The 22,709-nt window shown below is 47.4% G+C and overlaps 1 protein-coding gene across 1 annotated transcript in view; it reads right to left on the bottom strand.

Annotated features, from left to right (window-relative positions):
• The window catches only part of Slc6a11 (solute carrier family 6 member 11), a 115,545-nt gene that overhangs the window by 28,762 nt on the left and 64,074 nt on the right, over positions 1–22,709 (bottom strand). The window contains exon 6 of the mRNA XM_051155100.1: positions 22,099–22,233. Within this exon, the coding sequence (XP_051011057.1) occupies positions 22,099–22,233 (135 nt within the window). The remainder of the gene's footprint in view (positions 1–22,098; positions 22,234–22,709) is intronic.

Below are 22,709 nucleotides of genomic sequence, written 5' to 3'. Positions count from 1 at the left end.
AGGGCTGGGCAAGTCGCATGGTGCATCTCAGCTGTCCTTTAGCCTCACTGTCGTAGTTGGTGCTCTTTTGTCCTTTACTTAGACAAGGCAGCAAGCAGCTGGAGAGGGGAGCTCGACCCACTCAGTTTGAGGGCGATGGACCCCCACATAGGTATAGTAGTAGTCATTCTTGGCTTGGGAACAAATGCTTCAGGGGACAGGGAGGAGTTAGAAAAACATTGGTGGAGAGTTTCTGTCCAGTGCTTTGGTCTGAGCCTCACAGGGATTTGTGAACAGGGCAAAAGCTTTGGGTGGGCAGATGCGGGCTGGGGTCTCACTCTTCTGCTATACTTCTGTGTTACCCTAGGTGGATTGCCTCATCTCTCTGAGCCTCAGGTCTGCCATTGATGAACAACGGATGAATAGAAGGTATGGGGTAGAACGGAACACAAAACGCAATAGAATTCAAGGTATGCATAAACTGCAATGTGGTGCCTGGGCACCTGCCCCTTACTGGGATGCTTTGAATACTAGGGAAACAAACTCTCATGTATTTTCCAATATACAACCTGTGTCCACACCAATCAGGTTTCGGAGAATCATCTACACGGCACAGACACACCTGCCCCCTCTGGCCATGAGTGCAAGAACCAGTGATGGGTAGAAAGAGGCAGTATTTCTCTGTTCCTAGGCTCCCTGCCTTCCGAATGCCCAGTGAAGAAGATGAAATGTGAAAACTGCCAGACCCAACAGTGCTTGCAGCCTTTGACTTTTGGAGCCAGGACAGGGCTTGGTGACTCCCAGCCTTTTCTTGTACATTTTCCTTTCAGACAGACAGACAGACAGACAGACAGACAGACACACACACACACACACACACACACACACACACACCTTTTTTTTTTTAAGTGGAGTCCTCATTTGAAGCAAAAACATACCGATATAGCCTGGCAGAAAAGGGCTGACTGAATCAAGGTCTTTCTTTCTACCTTTTCTATTGGGAAGGCTTCTGAAAGGATTAAAAGTAGGTTAAGAGAAGAATGAAACAGCTGTGTTTCCAGTGTGTACCTGACAACGGCTTTTGTGGAAGTGAATAATTACATGAGAATCACTTCCTTCCCACCTCTTTCTCAGCCTCCTCCCGGTTGCTAGGCACCCTCGCTCCTTCTCCCGGCTAATGCCACATACAGAAGCAAGTGAATACAGTATGGCCATTATGAGGGGCCTGGAGTCCAGGAGAAGGATTCAAATGCTCCTCACTGGTGGCTTCGATGGGGAAGAGGGTTTGGGGAGCTGACTTCGGATATATTTAAATGCTAATGTCCTGGGTCGGCAGGGCCAGCAGGGTGGTGGTGGTGGGAAGGGGCCGGGATCTTGGCTTAGAAGCCCCACTGGAAACATGTTCTGTTGCTTCTCGAGTGGGTGCCAAGCCCTTCCCTAGGCAGCTGGCCTTGGCCACCCCCGGACCTGCCAGTAAAGTGTCAGCAGGCTGAAGGGCTGAGCTGTGGGTAGTGAGGCGCTGGCTGGCTGGCTGTGTGGGGAGTTTGGGTGTGTAGGCTGACCCTGGTGGCCCCTGTGTGTGCAGTGGTGAGCAGGGGTCAGTGTAGCTGGACTTTTGCCCAGGATGCCGAGAGGTTGTGTCCAAGACACAGAAAGCAGAAGGAATGGATGGGTACGTGGCAGTGACCTTTGATGCCTTATGTAATAAAATCCTGGGGGATATGCATACCTGTCCCAACTTATCACAAGAGGCGCTGAGCCCCATTTTCCAAGGGCTCAGTAGGGGAGGTTCAGAGCCAAGACTCCTTCTCAAATTGGATCTTCCTCAAGGTTTGTCCACGGACTCAGGGGTCCAGTTAAGCCAAGATTAGGACTTCTTCAGGGGATTATCCCTGGCATTATAGATGACACATTTCCCATGCAGGACTTGGTATGCACACATAAACCCCACTGGCTCCTGCTAAGAGCTACAGGTGTCCCACCCTCATTGTGAACACCGAGCTGATGACCATCTCATTCTAAATGACCTGGATCAGAGGGCCAGTCTTGCCTTGGCAGGGGTCTGGGCTGGCAGCAGTAGCCCTCACCCACAGACAGCACCAGGCCAGTGTGCCCTGGACCAAGCCAAACTAGCTCCCAAGTCCAACCCTGAGCTGGCATACTCTCTTGTGTCAGCCAAGTTGGCCCTGGGATGAAGCCTTAGCCCCTCCCCCTATGGCCACATTCTTTCCTCTAATAACTGTGGAATTGGTTCAAAGTCAGGGATACTTTGTGTTCTCTGAGGGCCATGGGTAGTATGGAGTCTAGTCTAGAGAAAAGGGTTGGTGGAGAGACAGAATACAGCTATCCAGTAGAAGAGTGCCCACTTTACTGTGTCTCCCTGCACACATAACTGAGACCTCCCAGCATGCCCTTGTTTCCCTGAGCATTGCCTGTCTGCTTTAGCAAGGATGAGGCTCAGTGAGAACACCCAGTCCTTTGTCCCCTGCCTGGCAAGTTCCCAAGAACAGTGGCCACCACTGCTTGAGACTCAGAGCACAGGAACACAGGCCTTGAGGTCCATGCAGAATTCTAACAGTCAGACCAGGTGAGGAACATGGTGGACTGAAAAAGCAGGGGACCTGGGTTTTGTTGCAGATAGTCCCTGAAGTTCATGAGTATTCTCCTAAATCCCTTTCTTTTTCTCTTAGCCTTGGTCTCCTAATACATAAAAGACAGAAACTAGACAGAAATGAAGATGGCCAGTATGTGATGTGCATACCCTACTCTTACTGCTGCCCCTGGCAGGCATTACTGATCAATCACACCCTCTTCTGTCCTCAGTCCAGCAATGGTGAGAAGGGTCTGCTACCAGCCAGACCTGGCAATGGAGCAACACCTGGGAGATAATCATCTAGCCCTGACAACTCAGGCAAGGAAGTCATCGACAGACTTCAGGATTAGTTGAGCCCATTATAGAAATAGTGGTACCCTAAAGGAAATACACACATTTTTGTAGGTCACTGGTGCATGTGTTAGCCTGGGAGGCTGGAAGAAATCAGGATAGCAAAGATGCAAACAAAGGCCCAGAGGTCAAAGGGGCCAAGTGTAGGATGAGGGGCATCCCAGAGGCTTGTGGAGTCCATGGAGCCGGTACTAATTTATCGATGCATCTTTGGTTGGAAGTGATTCAAAGTTCTCAAGCAGAAATGTGTCTGTGGGACTCATGGGGAGGCTGCAGGAAGAGACTACTCGATCCTGTGATGAACAGATTTCAGATGCTGAATGGAAGCACACTTGAGTCCCTAAGGAGCCTCCTCGAGGGGACCTGCGTTGCTTGGGGACTTCAGATAACCACAGGAGTCAATGAGCTTCCTCCACTTCCTCCGGAGCTGAGGGTCCATGTCAGGATGAGTCCCCTGTGACCGGGGATGATGAGGAAGCAGGCGCTTAATGGGCTCTGAACTGCACTTTAGGTCTGGGCAGAAACTGCTGAGCTTTCCTGCAGCTAAGAAGCTGACCGGTTGCAGAGACTGTTTCTGACCACTATGTACACAGCTCCCCGATATGAGAGTTCAGAAGTGGTCAGATGCCCATGACCCTCTACTTAGGAGCCTGTAACCTAGGAGTCCAAGTGGAAAGGATCCCATACAAGCAGCTGGCCTGGAGGACGCAGGGTCAGTTAGACTGGGTGGAACCCCAGCTCTTCGGGGAGACCTTGGAGAGGTCAATTCTTGGAGCCTCAGTTTCTCTCTGGCTGTGAGGGCACAGCAGTGAACTGTCACAGCTCATGTAAAGGGCTCACTGGCAGCACTAAGTGGCCAGAAAAGAACACTCTTGTGCATATCTAGAAGATTTTTGAAGCTGTGTGGAGCTTGAGCTAGGGAGACAGAGGAAAGTTTGTTCTACGCCCTCAGGGAACTGCTCACGGTCTCCACCCCAGACCTGCTTGTGCAGCTTCAGTCAGGGGAGGAGGCCTAGCTTCCTCCTGGCTTGGAACCACCCCACCCCCAATAATCGCCCTTGCCCAGCTCTCTTTGAGGACCAACGTTTCTGCTCCCAAGGGCAGTGGACACTTCCCAGAGAGTTGACTTCTAAGGCTTTCCCTCAGGGTCCCTGGGTCTCCCTGGAGCCAGGTCTCTCAGGCAGCAGGTACTCTTAGGAGAGCAAATGGCCAAATCAAAACTAACTAACATACACATTCTCTCACACAGTGTGGTGTGAGGTGAGAACACTTTAATCTACCCTCTCAGTGATTTTCAAGTGTGCCATCCCTTTGATTTTACTGGGAACTAGTACCAGGACCTTCCCCCTTTACCAAAATGTCAGGGCATGCAGTCCTTAATTAAAACAGTGCAGTGTCTGTGCCACGCTCTGCACATCTCCTACACATTATCTTGTCCATGGTGACTGGCAACACCTACTCCACCTGAATCCCATGGGAGAGTTGTTGTATATTATTTAGGGGAGAACAGTGATGAAGGTGGCCCTTCATGGTCACCGAAGATGCGGTTTTGTTTATTGAACCGAGATTGGTTCAACTTGCAGGCTCCTGCTTTCTTTGAGCCTGACCTCTTCAGTTTCCACACAGCAATAAGCTCTACTCACCCTCTGGCACCTTCTCTGATACCTTTAATACTCCAGGGAATCACTGTGTTCCCTACCCAGAGCAGGTCCAGAGTTCACAAATGGGCTATACATCTGTCCCTAGCCTCTGCTCTCTAAAACTCAGTGTTCTCATGTATCTTGAAGTTCAGCCTTCACCAACCCACCCACCTCCTCTCAAGGTACTCTCAGCTCCCAGATACCTGGCCAACCTGAAAGGGCACCTTGCCACCCATTCACATGGTCTGTCCTCAGCTCATCTGAAAAGAAGAAGTGACAGCTTTTAAAAGTTCTGGGTACCTGGAAGTTTGATTGGCATGGCAGTCCATGGTGGCATGCAAAAGGCTGAGGATTTAACCTTTGGGTGGCTGGGGAGTGACATCACAGCTGGATGCTGTCACCTCCAGATCCCTGAGGAGGAGCCTTGCTTCCAACCACAGCAAGGTCTGCAGGCCAGCATGTAGGAGAACTGGCTTCTTCAGGAGGACAAATAGGAGGTGTGGCAGCTATGGCGATGCATCCTCCCAAAGCATTCTCTGCCACACAGTGTCCCACACCTTGGGGCAAAGGCACACAGAGAGTGAGCCAAGGTCCTCACTACTCATGCCTCCCTAGGTGACGTCCCAGGGCTATATCTCGAACAGCAAAACTAAGAATGATCATTAAGGTGATAAATCAAGAGACGAAGGCTGACATGTCCTGGTGAAGGACACATGTGTCTACAGCATACTTTAAAATGCACAGGGGATAAATCGGATGGAGGAGAGATGGACAGCTTCAGTCTGCAACAAACACAGTGAATGTCAGTGATTGAATCTGGGGGTGAGGGTGCAGGGGAGGCTGCCTGTACTGAAGGCAGAGGGGACATGCCCTAGAAGAGAAAGGAAGGGGAGACACTCCCCAGGATACTCTGGAGATGAGATAGGATTCCTGTTCAGCCATGCTGCTGTGTAGCCATCCCTCTGAGTGGAAACATGGGCTCCTAAGAAGGAGGAGGAGGAGGAAGAGGAGGAGGAGGAAGAAGAAGAAGAGGAGGAGGAGGGAGGCTGTAAAGATTCTGGAAGCCTGAAATGTTACAAGACTCACAGGGGCCATACCCAAGGCTACACAGGCAGCAGAGGTAACAAGTGAGAGGAGGCTCCACAGAGGAGCTCCAACAAGGCAGCTTTCCTGAGGGTCACTTGTGCTGGGGGTGGGGTGGGGGGAGCATTTTGTTGATGCAGCTGTTCCTGAACTCACTGATTTATCATTTAGACTTGGGTGTCCTGAGCTCCCTGCTCCTGACACAAGCCAGTGGGGGTGGGGTTGGTCCAACCCACTGACAAGATAAGGTGGGGCTTCCCACAACAATTAGCTTATCAAGCTAATCTCTTCTAGGCATACCCAGAGGCCAAATACTTCTAGAAGTGTGTGTGTGTGTGTGTGTGTGTGTGTGTGTGTGTGTGTGTGTGTGTGGTCTCCTATAAGATTCCAGATCCCTCTAAGTTGACAAGGAATATCTCAGACATCTTAGGGCATGTGCCATGTGCCTCCTCGAGGAGTGACATCCACTGCAGGACCATGAGGACACACTCGTGTCAGAAGGACACAACCCCAAGTGCCAACCCCAAGTGCAGCATTCCAGGCTGGAATCACGCACAGGTTGTGGCAGTGTTAAGTGACCTTTGCTGTGGACCATAAGACACACAATGGAGGCTGAACTGTCTGTCCAGAAAGAACCTGTCTGAGTAGGAGGACTAACAATAAAGAGACACGTGCGTGTTATTCTTCTACATTATTGCCTTAATTGGCAGGAAAAGTGTGTGACTGTGTGTGTGTCTGTGTGTGTATGTGTGTGAGGATAAAGGAGGTGGAGATGCTGGTTTGCCATTTCTTATAGCTGGTAGGGTACAGGAAAAAGACAGCACAGTTAAATATGTGCTAAAGATTCTTTACTGAGACACAGACATTTGGCCCTCAAAAAAGAATCAGATTGTGTATGGGGAGGGAAGGAGGCAGACATGATAGAACAGAGAAATCCTGCAGGTCTCATCTTTAACTTTGAGGAAAAGAAAACCCCCCAACAACGGCTCAGTACAGGGAACAGATAGTCAGGAAACACTCATCTGAATCATCTGGATTGGGAAAGACTTTGAGACAAGAACCGGAAGAGCTCTCATGGTCTGGCACGTGAGGTTGTAAGGTGTGAGAATACTGGCTCAGTCTGAGCACTGTGGAAATGGAGCAACTGTGTAACCTAACTGCCCATCCTTCCCTGAGACAAAGGTTGCAGAATCTGACACAACCCAAAGGAACCCAGTTCTGGGTGCACTGCCTCATAGAGCCATAAGTGACATTTGGCCATCGTCAGCTAAGTTGCCCAAGAATATCAGGGGCTGAAAGATAACAGAAGAAGGACAGACGTTACTGAGAGAATAGGTGAGGCAGTGCTTGATGCCCAGCTCCTCAGCCTGTTAGGACTGTGTTTACAGAGGAGCTAGGAGAGAGGCTCCTGCAGCAGGGACCTTGAGACAATTGTGGGGCTTCAGTGGCTTTGTGGCCACATGGTGAAGTGATCTTTATGAGCTTCAGAAGAGGTACTGGAGCATCTGGGGTTTAGAAAACATGTAAACTGGCTTTACAAAGTGCTAAAGCAACCAAGAGGAGACGACAGAAGAGCAAACAGAGGGGTATGTCTGAGTCATTCAAAGGTGACAGTGGCAAAATTTATATCAAGCTAGTTTTCCCAGGGGCAGGGGTGCATGTAACTCTGAGAGCTAACTACTTCACTGATGGCACCTGATGTTTTTAAAGCCTGAGAAAAAGCTTGCAGAAGACATAAGTGATAAAACAGTACAAGAGACAGACTAAGATTGTTCTACTGGTGGGCAGTGACACTCTCTGAGTATATAGTGTACATGTCTCCCCTGAAAGAAAGTACACTGGGGGCAGAGATCCTTCACCCAGCCCAAAGCACAGGTCACCAGCCACCTCCCCCAAAGAAGAGGCATCCCAAGTGGGAGAATCAAAAGTGGAAAATTGAAGGGCTATTGATGGTAATAAGATAAAAAGCCAGTAATTTTACTCAATAACCTTCTCTTGTAGCTGAGGGGAGCTTTGGTACAGGGAGAGACAGTGGCTTGTTTAAGGTTAGTGATAGTGCTGGATCTTCAGAGTGGGGGAGGTTCCCATCATGCAGCATAGCCTCCTCCCAAGGTATGCAAGACAATGACCTAAGCATCTGTAGGGTTGGAGGAGGAGGAGCTGTATCCCCTTGCCTGTTCCCGGTGAAATGTCACTAAGGTTCTAATCAAGGAGTGGAGCCAGGCTTGAGCTCTTTGTGAGCCAAGCAGGGCGGTGCTTGCCCTGTGGGTGCTCCAGTGCTCAGCTTGCGTATGAGAAGTGAAAGAAATGGGACAGGAGATTCACACACGAATGAGTCTGCACAGAGAAGGACATCAACTGTCACAATCCCAGTCACCCAAGAGCTATCAACGGCCCATCATCTTGCTGCTCGCGGGCAAAAGAGTCCTCACTCTCTCACAAAGCTGTGCTGGATCAGAAATCATCAGAAGCCGCTGTGTTCCAGTGAGGTGCTCATTGGAACTGTGGTGCAAGTGTGGGGCTGATGGGAGCTTCCTCCACCTCCCTCTCTATGGCCTCTGCAAATCTCAGGGCACTTTCCTCCATGTCGATATACCCGATGCTCCCCACCACCAACAGAAGTAGAAAGGACAGGGTCAGTTAAGATGGATGTCCATAGAGGTCAAACCCCTTTACAAAGCTAGTGAGTTAGGACTCTAGTCCATGTCAACCTAGAGTCATTATTTCACAAGTGAAGAGGCAGATTCAGAAATCTGGAAAAAGTGACAGATGTTTCATTTGGGGTCCTATGTCCCAATCCAGTTCTCCACCAACTGTGGCCTTGGATAAGCCACACCCTCTCTCTGGTACTCAGGTACTCCTCATCAAGGAAGCAGTTGGTCCCAGATACTATTTCCCCAGTTTGTTAACATAGGAAAGAAATTAATTGCATTGCATTCATTAGCACACACCTTAATAAACATAACTGCACTCTGTACAAGAAGCAAATTGACAGTCAAAATATGGTCTTCAGAAAATCATCAACCAAGAAATATGCCTTGTTCTTGTTCATATTTGAATTAAGAATGATGAGGTGACACTTCACTGGATACTCATTTGCTGCTCAAAGAATTAGTATTCTGGCCTTAAGACCAGTAGATAAAGAGAGACAAATACTGATGGTCAAGGTTATTGTCATGGGAGGTACAGAGAACACACAAGCATGATACATAGTTGGCATTTTAGACTAATAGTCTGGCTTGGAGGAAGATAGAAATGTCTCCCCATTGACAGAAGAAATGAAAGAAGTCAATGATGAAAGGAGAAAAAAAAAAAAAAAAAAAAAAAAAAAAAAAAAAAAAAAAACCAGAAACCTATGATGACATATGAACAGAAGCCCAAGAAACTAGAATTTAAATACATTCCTGAGGATAGAGTTATAATTTTGAGCTCTTGGCATGACTAGAAGTTAAGGTGAATTACTGTGAAGAACTAAAAGCAAAAAAGTGAACTTCTTGTAGTGAGTAAGAAGTTACAAAATTATTTTTCAGCATAGGATGCAACATGGAAGTACCAGATATATGCATAATTACATGCTGTTTTCATCAATATAGACACTCAAGTCTAACATGAAATTGAGAAGTTACCATCCTGGAATTCTGTACCCAGCCAAACTATCACTCAAGAGAAAGAGTGAAATAAATAAATGCCTTTTAGATACATAAGCCTAGAGAGTTTAGTTCTTCTAAAACCTCTGTGAGAAGAAGTAGTAAAGGATGGATTTTAGCAAGAAAGAAATGCAATCCTATAGAAAGGAATGAAAACAATAGGGAGCAAAGAAACCACTTAAATCATGTCATAAAAATCCAACTATTGAATCCTAAAACATAATAAGGCAGAACTTAAATATCGACAGCAATAACTGAGCTGATGAGTGGTATTTAGAGAGGTCTGTCTGATCTGCCATGTATTGTTCATACAGAGGATGGGGCTGGCGACAGCCACACTAGCTGAGTCAACATCCACACCTTCCACATTCTCCCTTGGGCTCAGGAAAGACCCTTTCTCCCCACATGGGTGCCCTCACAGTCTCCTGCACAACTCACACGTGACCCTTCATAGTGGTTTTTGCTGTCCAGATAAACAGTTCTGATCTTCAGTGGCATCCTCAGAACTCTGCTAGAGAGCGGTGGGCTCCTGAAGCCAGAAGAAGGACAGCCACAAGAGTGGACATCATGCCATCAGGAAGACAAGGTGACAGTTCCATGTTTAGGCCCCCAGGAAACTTGTGTGTCAGTTTCTATAGACTCTCCTGCTTTGGGATCTTCAGCCCTAAACATTGTTACTGGCCCAACAGACATCTCTATAAAGGTAAAATCCTTCCATGAACATGCTTTCTGTGATAGCTAATCATGGTCATCAAATTGCCTGGATCCAGAATGAATTAAGAGTCAAGCCACTGGGCACCCATATATGGAATATTCTCCATCAGATTATTTGAAACAGGAAGACCCATCCTAGATGTGGGCAGTGTGTTCTGGTGGAAGCACAGATGAAAAAAAAAAAAAAAAATAGAAAGAAGCTTTGCATTTTCCTACATGCCTTCGTGCTTACTGGCAAGTCTATCTGTCTTCATACTTTCACTACTGCTGGTTGCTTTGTTGATAACAGACCAAAGGCCAGAAGCTCCTCAGGACTCTTCTGGGTCATCAGCACCAGATTAGAACCTCCTCGGAGACATCCAGCATCATGAACTGAACAACTATCAGGCTGGTGGCCTCTCCAGTGTGAACCAGCTATTGTTGGATTACTCTGACTGCATCCTGCAAACCAATCTAATAAGTCCCATTTCAACATATATTCCTTCTTTCAATTCATTGATCTACAGAAACAGTTCTCAAACTGTGGGCTGCGAACCCTGTGGTGGGGGTGTCAAATGACCCTTTCACAGGGGTTGCCTAGGACCATTGGAAAACACTACATTACAATTCATAACACTAGCAAAGTTAAGATTTATGAAGTAGCAATAAAAATAATCGTATGGTTGGGGGTCACCACAACATGAGAAACTGTATTAAAGGGGTGAAGTATTAGGAAGGCTGAGAACCACCGCTCTAGAGACCTCTGACTTCTCACTGTAATGAGTACTGGTCATACATGGCTATTGAGGATCTTAAACTTGCCTAGAGAAATGAGGCACTGAACTATAAATGCAATTTAGTTTCAGTAGATTTAAACAGACATGACTTGTGGCTACTTTACTGGACAGCACAGTCTAGCGGTGTAGTCCTCCAAGGGGCCCACTGTATTCCACGTCCAGGAAGCCTGGGGTGTTCCTCTACATATTCCACCCTAGAATAGACAGGAAGGCATAAGGAAGTCCCAAGCTCAAAAAATTCTTGCTTGCAGTACATGTCCCAAGGACCACCACCTTTTCAGATATGAGCCCTTACTGATTTATCTGACAAGTCTCACCTGCCTGGAATGTTCTCTTCAATCAGAATGTTTCAAACTTCCATCAGTCACCTGAGGGCACTGCTGAAGTGCAGTCTCTGATGGAGCAGGTTTATGATGGAGCCAGAGTGTCAACATTTCTGACAAGCTCCTGGAGACAGTGTGGCTGGCCTGAGAGCAGCTTGTGTAGTAAGGTGTGAACAAAAGAAGCCAGGATGAAAAGCCTACATTTGCACCATTCCAACTAGAGATCATTCTGGAAGAATACAAAACTGTGAAAACAGGGAAAATGTCAGGAGAGTGAGTGTGAACAGGTAGAATACAAGAATTTTACAGCAGTGGCAGAGATCTTACTTTGTATGATACTGTAATGTTGCTTACATGTCATTACATGGCTGGCCAAATCGACAGAATGTCTGCAAAATGCCCAACACAGAGGGCACAGGAATCTTCTGCTATGCTAAGCGTGATGGGTCTGGGTTTGATCTCAGGGCCTACGTGGTGAAAAGGGAGAACTAACCCCCTTGGGTAGCCCTCTGACTTCCGTAAGTGTGCTATGGTGCATGTGTGTAGACACAAATAAACAAAGTTTAAAATAAATATAAAACTATAGCTTTCAGTAAATATATGACATCAATAATGGCTCTGTAATATGGGGGAATGGACTACCCTAACAATGACAGAAACCTGGGGTACTGGGGAAACAAAAGTCCCTGGATTTTCTGCTTTCTATTCCTCTAAGCGTAAAACACCCCAAAAAAGTAAAACATATTAATGAAAGGGCCTCCTCAATTAAAAACCTCTTTCCTAAAAAACATAAACTATATCTACCCACTTGCTCCCCGATCCACTCCCGCAGTGGCTAGCAGGAGTGGATACTTGGAATTTGAAAACCAGGGACTATACTACATAAATATGTTCTGGGCACATCAGCTCAAAGGGCCAGTCTGGGGTCATTAGACAGATGTATTTCTCTTGTTCCAGGTCAGCTTGTCACCTACAGCACTGAGCACATATCATGAGGGACTTTGGGTGTTTCCTGGAAGTGGCCCTGCTACCTCTTTTCTGTCCAGCCTTCTGAGCGTCAGCCTCAGCCACCTATAACATCATAGGTGTGATGCCTTTTCATGACCCTACAGCACTGTAAGTCCCCCATCCATCCTCAGCATGTAGACACCTGCTTTGCTAAAGCCCCAGTAACTCACTGGATATGAGGCTCCACTTCTCCGTCTTTCCCTCCTCACTGTTCTGCTGTCCTTTCTAGACCCCTGAAGAGGCCAACACTAGCAGCCTCATCCAGCCTGGCCACATCCACATGGGGACAGGAAACAAGTAGAAGTGTGTTTCTCCCCTCTAGAAGCACGTAAGGGGACAGTCTGAAGGTGAGAGAGAGAGAGAGAGAGAGAGAGAGAGAGAGAGAGAGAGAGAGAGAGAGAGAGAGAGAGAGAGAGAGAGAGAGAGAGAGAGAGAGAGAGAGAGAGAGAGAGAGAGAGAGAGAGAGAGAGAGAAAGCTTCCAAGCCATAGCGACATAGGAAAGCAAAGAGCAGAGCAGATTCAAAAACAGCCGACTCCCTAACATACTGCCTGGCTTTGCTCAGTCTGTCCTGAGCTAGGCAGCCTTCTGAAATTACAGCTTTCTTTATGCCAATCAACCTCTCACTCAGGAACATTCCACAACCACCCACAGACCACCAAAGAAGCCTGGATTTCTTGGCTTGACAGCCATGGCTGGAGAGGGTAACATGACCTTTCTTTCTTTAAAGCCACATTATATATGGTTGCTGATCACCAACTCTTGCCTATAATCATGTCACTCTGACCACTTCCTGTATGTATTCAGACATTCATTATTTTGATCTATGCTTGTTTCCAAACCACCTTCCTTCCTTCCCTCTTCCTTCAGACAGAAATCAAAGCTCCCCAAGGTCTCTAGGACAGGCATCCAGAAAGAATTTTTTTTTGTTCATCTCTGACTCTCGGTGTTTCTTAAGATAAACTACGATTTGGCGTCTAATTATCTACTTCTACTACTCACCCTCCCATCTGCCCCCAAACTGCCCATCCATCTATCCATCCATCTATCCATCCATCCATCAATCTACCCATCCATCAATCTACCCATCCATCAATTGACTCATCTGCCTGCCCACCCATCCATCCATCTGCTCGCCCTGCTACTATCTACTTACCTAGTCATACATCTATTTCTCTGTCTACCCAAACACCATCCACTCAACCACACATGTACCCACCATCCATTAATCTCCTTATTCATCTATCTACTTGCCTATCCACCTAACAACTCAACCACCTATCCATCCATCCACCATTCATCCATGTGACCCCTATACCTATCTACCATCCATCTAACTGACCCCTCCACATCCATCAGCCCGTCCATCTACTCAACTACTCATTATCCAGCTTCCCACTCATCTACCACTCTTTCATCCATCTTCTCCATCACTAACCATCCATAAAGTCACCTACCACCCACTATATACCATCCATCCACTCAGCCATTTATCCATCCACCTGTTTGTCCATCTATACATCTGCCCATCTACCCATTCATCTCGTAGTTACTAGGCTATTCTTATGTCCTGGGCTCTGTCTTAGGTACCAGGTAATCCACAGTAGATAACACACAAGCATTTTTTTTTTGTTTATGCAGAGATGAAATTCTAACTGATGCTACTAACCATGAATATATTGATTAATAAACATGAGGTTATGTCAGGCAGTGACCGGCTCCATGAATTAAAAAAAAACAAAACAACAACAACAACAAAAAAAAAACAGGGTTTTATTCAAGTCATGGGTTGAGTGGGGACCAGCAGCATGTGAGAGAGCCAGCTATGATATTATATATATAAAAAAAAAAAAAACTGAGACAGAATCTGGGATGATGAGGCCCTGGCAGCTAGGGCTAGGTCCATTGTTACTTGGGAATGAGGGACGTGTGAGATGGGACCAGGCCTAACTGTAGCGAGTGAACATATTTGCAGATACTGCAAAATGTCTCCTGAGAGTCAGAACTTCCCCAGCAAAGCAGCACTGCTCTAGGAATCATCCACATTCATCTCTTTAAGATTAAAGACAAGCCTTGAAGGGGCCCATGGGGGAACCACAATTCACAAGCCCACCACCACCTACCAAGTCCTTTGAGGTCAGCCTTATGGGGCTTCCGTAGATTTGGACTGAGAAAATATAAGGGTGAACCCTCACCATGTGCTTAGCCTACACAAGGTCCAGCTGACTGTCAATGGCTGGAACAAAATGAACATTAAGACAAAAGCTAGCACTCTTCCAAGGAGGATAACAGAATCTAGTGTCTACACCAATTCTGTAACACAGAGTAGCCAAAACTACAAGCAGCACAAACAGACAAGAAGCTACAGGTTTTACTCTAGACCAAGGGCTTTGCAGTAAGTAGACTTCAGTGTCCCTAGATACATTCAGAGAACTAAAGGACGCATTCCTTTAGTGTAGATGTCATGGAGGTGGAGTGCTCCAGGAAAGCAGCAGAACCAGTGAGGGAAAAGTGGTGAGTCATAAGAAGCTGGAGCCCACTGTTGAGACGGCCTTGCCTCCACTGTTTAGGTTGAACTTAAATCCACTCAGTGGAAACCCTCAAAGTGGGACACTGACAAACCAGAACAGCAAAGCTGAAAGAGAATGGGATGGAGGGAGAGAGGTGGTAGATAGATAGATAGATAGATAGATAGATACATACATACATACATACATACATACATACATACATACATACATATGTAGATCAGTTGACAGGCAGACAGACAGATAAAGTTTGAATTTCTGGCACAGGATGGGATAGTCAGAGTGGTACCTGAGTTGGGATGGGAACCCACCTGATGCAAAGCATCTATGTTCCTAGCAACGAACAGTGCAGTGACTTCATGATCAAGAAGGAAGACTGGGACTGGGAAGCCAGAGAAGCCAGATGGTCAGACTCAATGGCTTCGGCCTTGTGCCCTTTGCTCAGCTGGGTCACACGCCACTGGGCTCAGGGATGGCTGTGTGATCTTTAGCCTTCAAGTCTCAGCTTTGTAAAGTCAGGCTTTAAACTTACATCTTGTGAGAACTTGTCTTATAAAAAGCACCTAGCCCCCACATGCAGAGCACAATGGTTTTCAGTAGCAATTTGGTGGCTGAGTGAACTGAAGAGACAAGACGGTTGTGGTGACCAGTAGGGTGTAAGCCTTCAGGAGACAACCATCAGTAGTTACATTTTAGGTGGCAAGCTAAGTGTATGCTAAGTGATTGGGCCATGATCCAGCCTCCGGTATCACTACATTGGTGGCCATGCCAGCAGCTCTCTTACCCGCAACACTGTGAAAACAGCTAAGAGAACAGAGAACTTCACTCTGAGTCTGGCAGCTTCAATTTGTTGGCAGCATCTCTGTGGTACACAGACCCCCAACAAGGAGCCCAGTAATTCTGATTCCGTGAGCCAAGAAAATCGGAAGATTTGCTGTCCTTGGGCATAAGGTTAGGTAAGATTCCTGTAGACCAGTTCCAATCCCAGGATTGTCCCCAACATTATTACTGGCCTAACCATGTCTTCCCAAGAGACAGGAGCCTCCGTGAATATAAGAGCTATTTGTGATGGGATGGCAAGGCCTGAAAAGCAGACAACAAACCCATGGTGCTAGAGAAATCACTTAATACCAAACCAAATGTAGTCAAAGAAAACTTTAAGGAAATTCTAGTCTCAGGGAGTGTCCGCCATACCAGATATGCTTTACCATTATATTTTAAAAATATAATTATCTGCTATCTCTAAGTCAGTGGAGATGCAGATACTTTGGGTTGAAAGTGTTTTAGCCGAGAGGCCATTTTTTAAATTTTGGGTCCTGGTTTGGAACCAGAATACGTTGCCACCAGGTGGCAGTAATTTCATGGTGTCTTCCTCAGGGTTCAGAAGGTTTCAAACCAGGGTCTTTTCTTGGGTGGTCTAGTTTGTCCTCCTGTGGGGTGGGGAGGCCGGGAAGGTCCCATCCTGAGGTCCAACATTTGGGCATCTCATCCTCAGATTCTGTTCCCTCCGTGCAGGAGGCAGCGCAGGGAAGTGGTGTAGCAGTGTTCTGCCTGGGAAAACAGACCCAAGAGTTGGATCCGTGACAAGCCTTTCTGTTCTCGCCCTGAAAACACACACTTGAAACACAATGACAAGAGAGAGCAAAAGAAATCTGGGGCAGGGACAATGTGATTTCTTGCAAGATCCCCTTGGCTCTCCAAAGACTGAAAAGACAGAAAGTGAAAATCTGAGGGGATGAAAATGGAGTTGGAGCACTTCACCCTTCAGAGAAAACACAGGGCTGACAGTGAAGACAAACAGATGCTTAGAAAGTTCTGACCACCGAATGCAAATCACAGGCGGAGCTGCAGCATCTCTTCAGCTCTTCACGGGGAGTTTAATTTATTGGATCCACAACCAAAGCCTCAGTTCCTAGTTCAAAGCCACCCTCCTCTTGGCCTGTGGGGCTCTGACTTGTCCTACTGATAGCCAGACACAGGCCAGGGTCCTACTGTGCTCCAGGCCTGAGGCTGGGTGGCAGATGTGAGAAATGCAAGGCTTGGGTATGTGTGTGCATCTGTGCCTTGGAGCAACCCTGCATGGCCGACTAACATTCTTACCCTAGTGGCCCCTAGGTGAGAACTGGGATTCCCAGAGGGGGAACGGCACAGGGAGGACACCACTCAGCCATGCAGCAGCAATGGTCTGACCGAGTATTCCAAAGCCACTGCTTCTTGAAGTACTTGCTCATAAGTGCTGAAAGTTTGGGCCACCACGACACAGGCAGTGAGCATTCCAAGAATCAGCTGTCTTCTTTTGAAGACATAGTCAGTGGATCAGTTTGCCTCACTGCAGGCTGTGCCAAGGGCTGGCGATTGATCAAACACTGAATAGAACAGGTACATTCCTCGCATTACAGAGACTACATTAGAGTGAAGAAGTGAAGCCCCAACCTGGCAGCTTTTGTCAGCAATGGTGGAAAAGGAGCCTGAAAGCTGACAGGAGATATGGGGGTTGCGGAGAACATGGTAGAGTCTTAAATTCAGGCGTCCCCCAGGTGACTCCAATAACTACATGCACACCATTAGAATTTTAAAACATTTTCCACAACTATCTTTTTTTTTCCTGGCCACAAAGAAGGAACTAACCCCATTTTACTAATGATGAAACTGAAATGGTCTCAGATTCTAAAGAAGGGGTACAGAGTAGTGCTACCCGACCCCCACCCCACGTGCCCACTGTACACAGTGGGAGCAGAAGGACCCACTATGGAGCTCCAGAAGGGATAGGGGAGGCCTGAGAAGACAGGTGAGGGCCGGCGAGGGTAGGGCACAGTGCATACGGGCTTTGGCACTGGAAATGAAAGAGGTGAGCCGCCTGGCTGAGATCCCTCCAGACCTGACTGCCTGGTGGTGGATCTCTGCTGCAGATGGTAGGCCTTATGGAGGGACATGAACCACCGATCTCACCCTAGCCCGTTTGCTTTCTTCTTCTCAGAGGTAGACCTGGGTAGGGGGAGTGGCCTGATTGTCCTCCACCTGAGCCTGAGGATTCCAGGGACCAGGATTGAGTGTTCTGTGCATAGCTGGGCACAGGTCTGCAGCCTCTCCAAAAGAACTCTCAGCAGCCAGTCTGTAGGACTTTGGAGACAGATGAACAGCTCATGGGACTGTTATGATTCCTAGCCAGGAAAGACATCTCCATTACTTCACCCCAATTTCCCAGCCTCCCCATGTCTGGACAAACAGCTTGGGGCTGAGGCGATGCCCTGGCCTGGAGCCTGGGAGCTCTAGGCTCTCTCTGCCCTCCCTCTGGTTCTTAGAAGAGATGTGGATAGCTACGGAGTAACCTTTCATTGGCTCATGGCTACAGGAGGCTCCAACGCTGTGGCTTCAAGACCATCTTAAAGAAATAAAGGGCCCTCTCTCCTCCAGCCAAATGCTTGGCCCAATGATGGCTTCTGGGAACTTTTCTTTGTAGCACAACTTGAGGGGCAAATGGAAAACTAAGCCAGGATCATTCTTTAACCCAGCAGAGAAAAGCCCAGGCTTACTGAAAGGAGGTGCTACTACATTTGATAGACCAGCTGTAACTTTCCAAACATCAGAAGAGTCCTGGTTCTTACATCCAGAGAGCAAGCATTTGCTGAGCTCTTACTGTATACCTAGCATTTGCTGAGCTCCTACTGTATTCCTAGCATGTAGCCTGGGTCTGGGGAGAGTGTGGGCAAGGCTGATGGGGACCTTGCTCCTAAGCTGTCTTGTTGCAGCAGCCACTACCCACCCCACCCTAACCCAGCATCTTTGCTTTTTCCACCACACTGTCTGCCCAGCACCTGACATCATCTCTTGGATTCTAGAGTCTGCCTTTTCAATCTATTTCACAGCCCCTTTATCTAACTACAGGCTCAGTTGCTGATGAAAGAAATGGACACGACACAGATTTTTAAAAATCACACCTCTTGTACACGCATGTATGATTATATAAATATTCCATGGTCGACATGGGTGCTCTGGAAACCAGGCATGAGACACAGGGGTGGTTCATGATGGCAGATGGCAAAGACCTTCCTGAGTCTAGAGGTGAGTCAAGGTTAGGGCAAGAAGGAGTTAGGGACAAACAAGAAGTTGTCTGTGGAGACAGAAAAGATAGTGGTTGAGGCATAGAAAAGAGGCTCTTATTCAGGACGGACTGAGAGCTGGAAAGCAGGCAGAGATGGAAAGAACAGCATGGATGCAGCTCCCAGAACTCTTGGGGACCCCATCATTTGGAATTATCCAAGTGACCATGAGCACCCAAACAAGGATTTAAGCAAAGAGCTGCCAACCATAGTTTCATTTCCAACAGATGTTCATGCTGCCAGGCACGGGGTGGCCTGGAGGAGTCAGGTGTCACTTCTGAAAACCACAGAGGGGCCAATCCTGCTTTCGTGTGGAGACAGCAGCAGACTGCACTAAGCCAGGGGCAGCCGACATGGAGAACAGAAAAGACTCAGTGAGCTCTGGTGAGCGGTGAAGCATTGGGTGTTCCCAGGGTGCTCTGGGGCCGAGGTCAGGAAAGGGCTAAAAGGTAAATATATGTGCTCTGCAAGCTGATGTCATACGGTGGGCCAAGTACAGATGTGGCTGGTGACTGACACTCAGCTTCTAGGATGTTCTCTATGTGTCTAATGATGTGCCAGCTTCATGTGACAGGAACAAAGTGTATCTGTGAGTATAACAGCCTCTGAGCCTAGGGTTCTTCAGTGAGACCCTGGGTGTGTGAATGGTTGTGGGACCCCCAATCCAGAGGTCCATACAGTGTGTCAATTACTCAGATACAGGCCCACTCCAGTAACACTGTAAAAACAGGCAGAGGGATGGAGCTGAACCAGAAGCCAGGGTTTGCCAGGCTGTACTCGTGGAATCTACCCAGAAAAGTCACCAGCTGAATTCAACCTTTTCAGGCTATTGACGGGGAAACTGAGGCTTAGAAGAAAACCTGGGAAGACAGTGGGAACCTGAGATGGTCAGAGAGGAGCAGAATGAATTGTTAGGTTTCAGTTCATCTGTGTTCTCAGATTGTGTGTCCCATGTGTGTTCATCTATTTGCATGTATGTGTACATGTCCATCTGTGTACAGACATGTGTGTGTGCACTTGCATGTGTTTCTGTGTGTACATATATGTGCATGTGTGCATCTATGTACAGGTGCATTTGTTTCTTTTGTGTGCATGTGTGTGCATTTGTGTATCTGTATGGTCACATGTGTTGTCATGAGCATGTTTATCTGTGTGCTTGAGTATTTATTTGTATTTCTCTCCCTTTCTGTCTGTATGTCTGTGTTTGTATGTGTATGTATGTCTGTGTGTCTCTGGATGTGTGTACCTGCATATGTCTATGTATGAGTATAGGGCTCTGAGGAAGTGGCAATTTGATGTCCCCAACCTTTTCATAATGTCAGCATAACCTCTGAAACCCCTTATCTACTTAACTGTCCAGAACCACTGAAAGTGACCCCCTGGGAGCCTGCATCTTTAACAGCTCCAGGCATCCTGGTGATTGTCAAGGTCTAGAGATCACAGAGGATGTTCATGGTCTCTCTGATGGACCTTAATGCCCAGGGAGGAAAAGGGGGTGATTAGGGGAGACAGGGGGAACTTGCCTTGTATTGATACAGGACCTGTAGACTTAACGAGAGAAGATGGACCCATGATGAGGTGTGCATACCCCAAACTGCAACTTCAGTAGAGCCCCAGCTGTCAGAGTTGGAATCAGCCAGGCCAGCAGTCAGGAGCCAATTCCTTTCCTACTGGGGATCCTTCCTGGGATTTGGATTATGATTCAGTGGCAATAGCAGTGGGAGGCTTAACAAACCAGCAACGATGAGGACACGTCCCACTCCTCAGGCCTCATTATCATTACCACAGACACCTCGGAGCTACACTAAAGAACCCATGCTCTGCAAATCCCGCCAGCCACACTGCCCAGTCAGAGGGAGCCAAAGGTCACAGGCTTGAAAGCTCTCAGATTCTGACTGGAAGTGAGCCACCAATTCCATGCATGTCACTGTGTCTGTTTTTATATAAAGTGGGCACTTCCCGGTGGGCACAGCCAACTCTGAGCATGTAGCTTCATATGCTGGAATTACTGTGGATCTGGGAATAGCTCAGAGAGGTCTGGGTTAGTGACTGGGAAGCTCCCTGAAGGCTTCTGGCACGGAGTGGAGGTTGAGGGCTCGGCTGAGGAGGGGGGGGGGTCGTCTCTGTTTTACACACTCCCAGGCACTTCGCTATAAGCGCACTCAGGGAGGCTCAGGCATAGACACTTGTTACTCATGATTAGAATAATCCAGGCCTGACTAAAGGTGAGCCAATTTCTCCAGTTCTTGTGTGGAGGTGGGCTCGGGCGGGGCTTGAGTGTGAACTAGTCCACAAAAAAAGCAAATCCCAGTAAGTAAGGACCCATCTTCTCACCAAGATACCCCATAGCAAGTTTGTGACATCAGTCAGGGGAAAAAAAGTTTGTAATTTTAACCAATTCCTAACTGGAATTTAGCATGGCCTTCACTTGTGACCATGAGTGCTGTCCACAAACTACAGACCTCTCATGAAGGAAAGCTCAGATATGATGGTATGGCTAGCTAAAATATTTATGGGGAAGGCTGGAGAGACAGATGGTTTAGTGGTTAAAAGCATATATTACTCTTCCAGAGGACTCGAATTCAGTTCCCTGCACCTACGTCAGGCAGCCCAAACCACCTGTAACTCTAGTTTCGGGTGATCTGACACCTGTACCCTTCTCCAGCACCTACACATATGTGACATATGTATTCATGTGTTCAATACATGCATACACATCATTAAAGTAAACCAATTAATTAAAATTAAAAACATAAATAAAAATACAGCGTCCATGATGAATGCTGCTTTAAAATCATGATCCTGGATGATCATGTGAGTCCTCAAGCCCCAAACATCCCTGATCCCAAAAAACCAAAATCTGAAACTTCCAAAATGTCAACATATCACAAGTAGAAAAGATCACGGCAAGAGACTTTGTTTCACATACAAAACAACTGAAAGTCCATAAACAAGAAATTCCTAACACAAATAAGTTTCATGCTTGTAACTGGGCACCACCTCCAAGATGCTCATCGGATATATGCGACTATTCTAAAATTCAGAAAAATTCCTAAATCTGAAATGTTTGAGTCCAAGCATTCCAGGTAAAGGTGACTCAGCTTGCATCTCCCAGGCCTGCATGGGATCATAGGTTGAAAGCACTCACCAAGAAGTGTCCATGACACCAGGCCACATAGTTACCTTTACGTGATCTCCAGTTGTATTTTAACACTCTTGCTTTCCTGTGTGTTTAATTTATGCATTAATAATTACTACCCTGAGGAGGCCACGGGCTTCTACTTACTTACCTGGGGGTGAAGTACACTGGCCCGGGTGGCTGGTGGGTAACACTGTGCTTTCAGCTGCAGCCCTTACCTGTGGGTCAGAGAGCCTGGAGAGGTCAGGGTACAGATAGAACTTGATGCCTTCAGAGGCGCCTGGCAGTGTGATGCCTCGGATGAGGAGGATCAGCAGCATGATGTAAGGGAAGGTTGCAGTGACATAGACGACCTGTTTGGGAGAAGAGAGACGAGAGTTAGGCAGAGGTGATGGTGGTGGTGGTGGCAGTGGTGGTGGTGGCAGTGGTGAGGTGATGGTGTTGGTGTTGGTGGTGGTGGTGATGGTGGTGGTGGTGATGGTGTTGTTGTTGGTGTTGGTGGTAGTGATGGTGGTGATGGTGGTGGTGGTAGTGATGGTGGTGGTGGTGGTGATGGTAGTGATGGTGGTGGTGATGGTGGTGGTGGTGGCAGCGGTGGTGAGGTGATGGTGGTGGTGATGGTGGTGGTGGTGGCGGTGGTGGTGAGGTGATGGTGTTGTTGTTGTTGGTGGTGGTATTTCACTCAGCACAGCCCCCTCTCCATGCTGCTGCATGCTGTAGACCATCCTCTATGAAGGCTGCCCTGAATTTGATTAGATGCATGGACCATCCTCTCTGTATCCACCAATGCATCCCAGTCTCAGAATGGCAGATGACTCTGAATATACTT

Source organism: Acomys russatus, chromosome 13, assembly GCF_903995435.1.
Source record: "Acomys russatus chromosome 13, mAcoRus1.1, whole genome shotgun sequence".
NCBI classification, from domain to species: Eukaryota; Metazoa; Chordata; class Mammalia; order Rodentia; family Muridae; genus Acomys; species Acomys russatus.
This window is presented reverse-complemented; position numbering and strand designations above follow the sequence as displayed.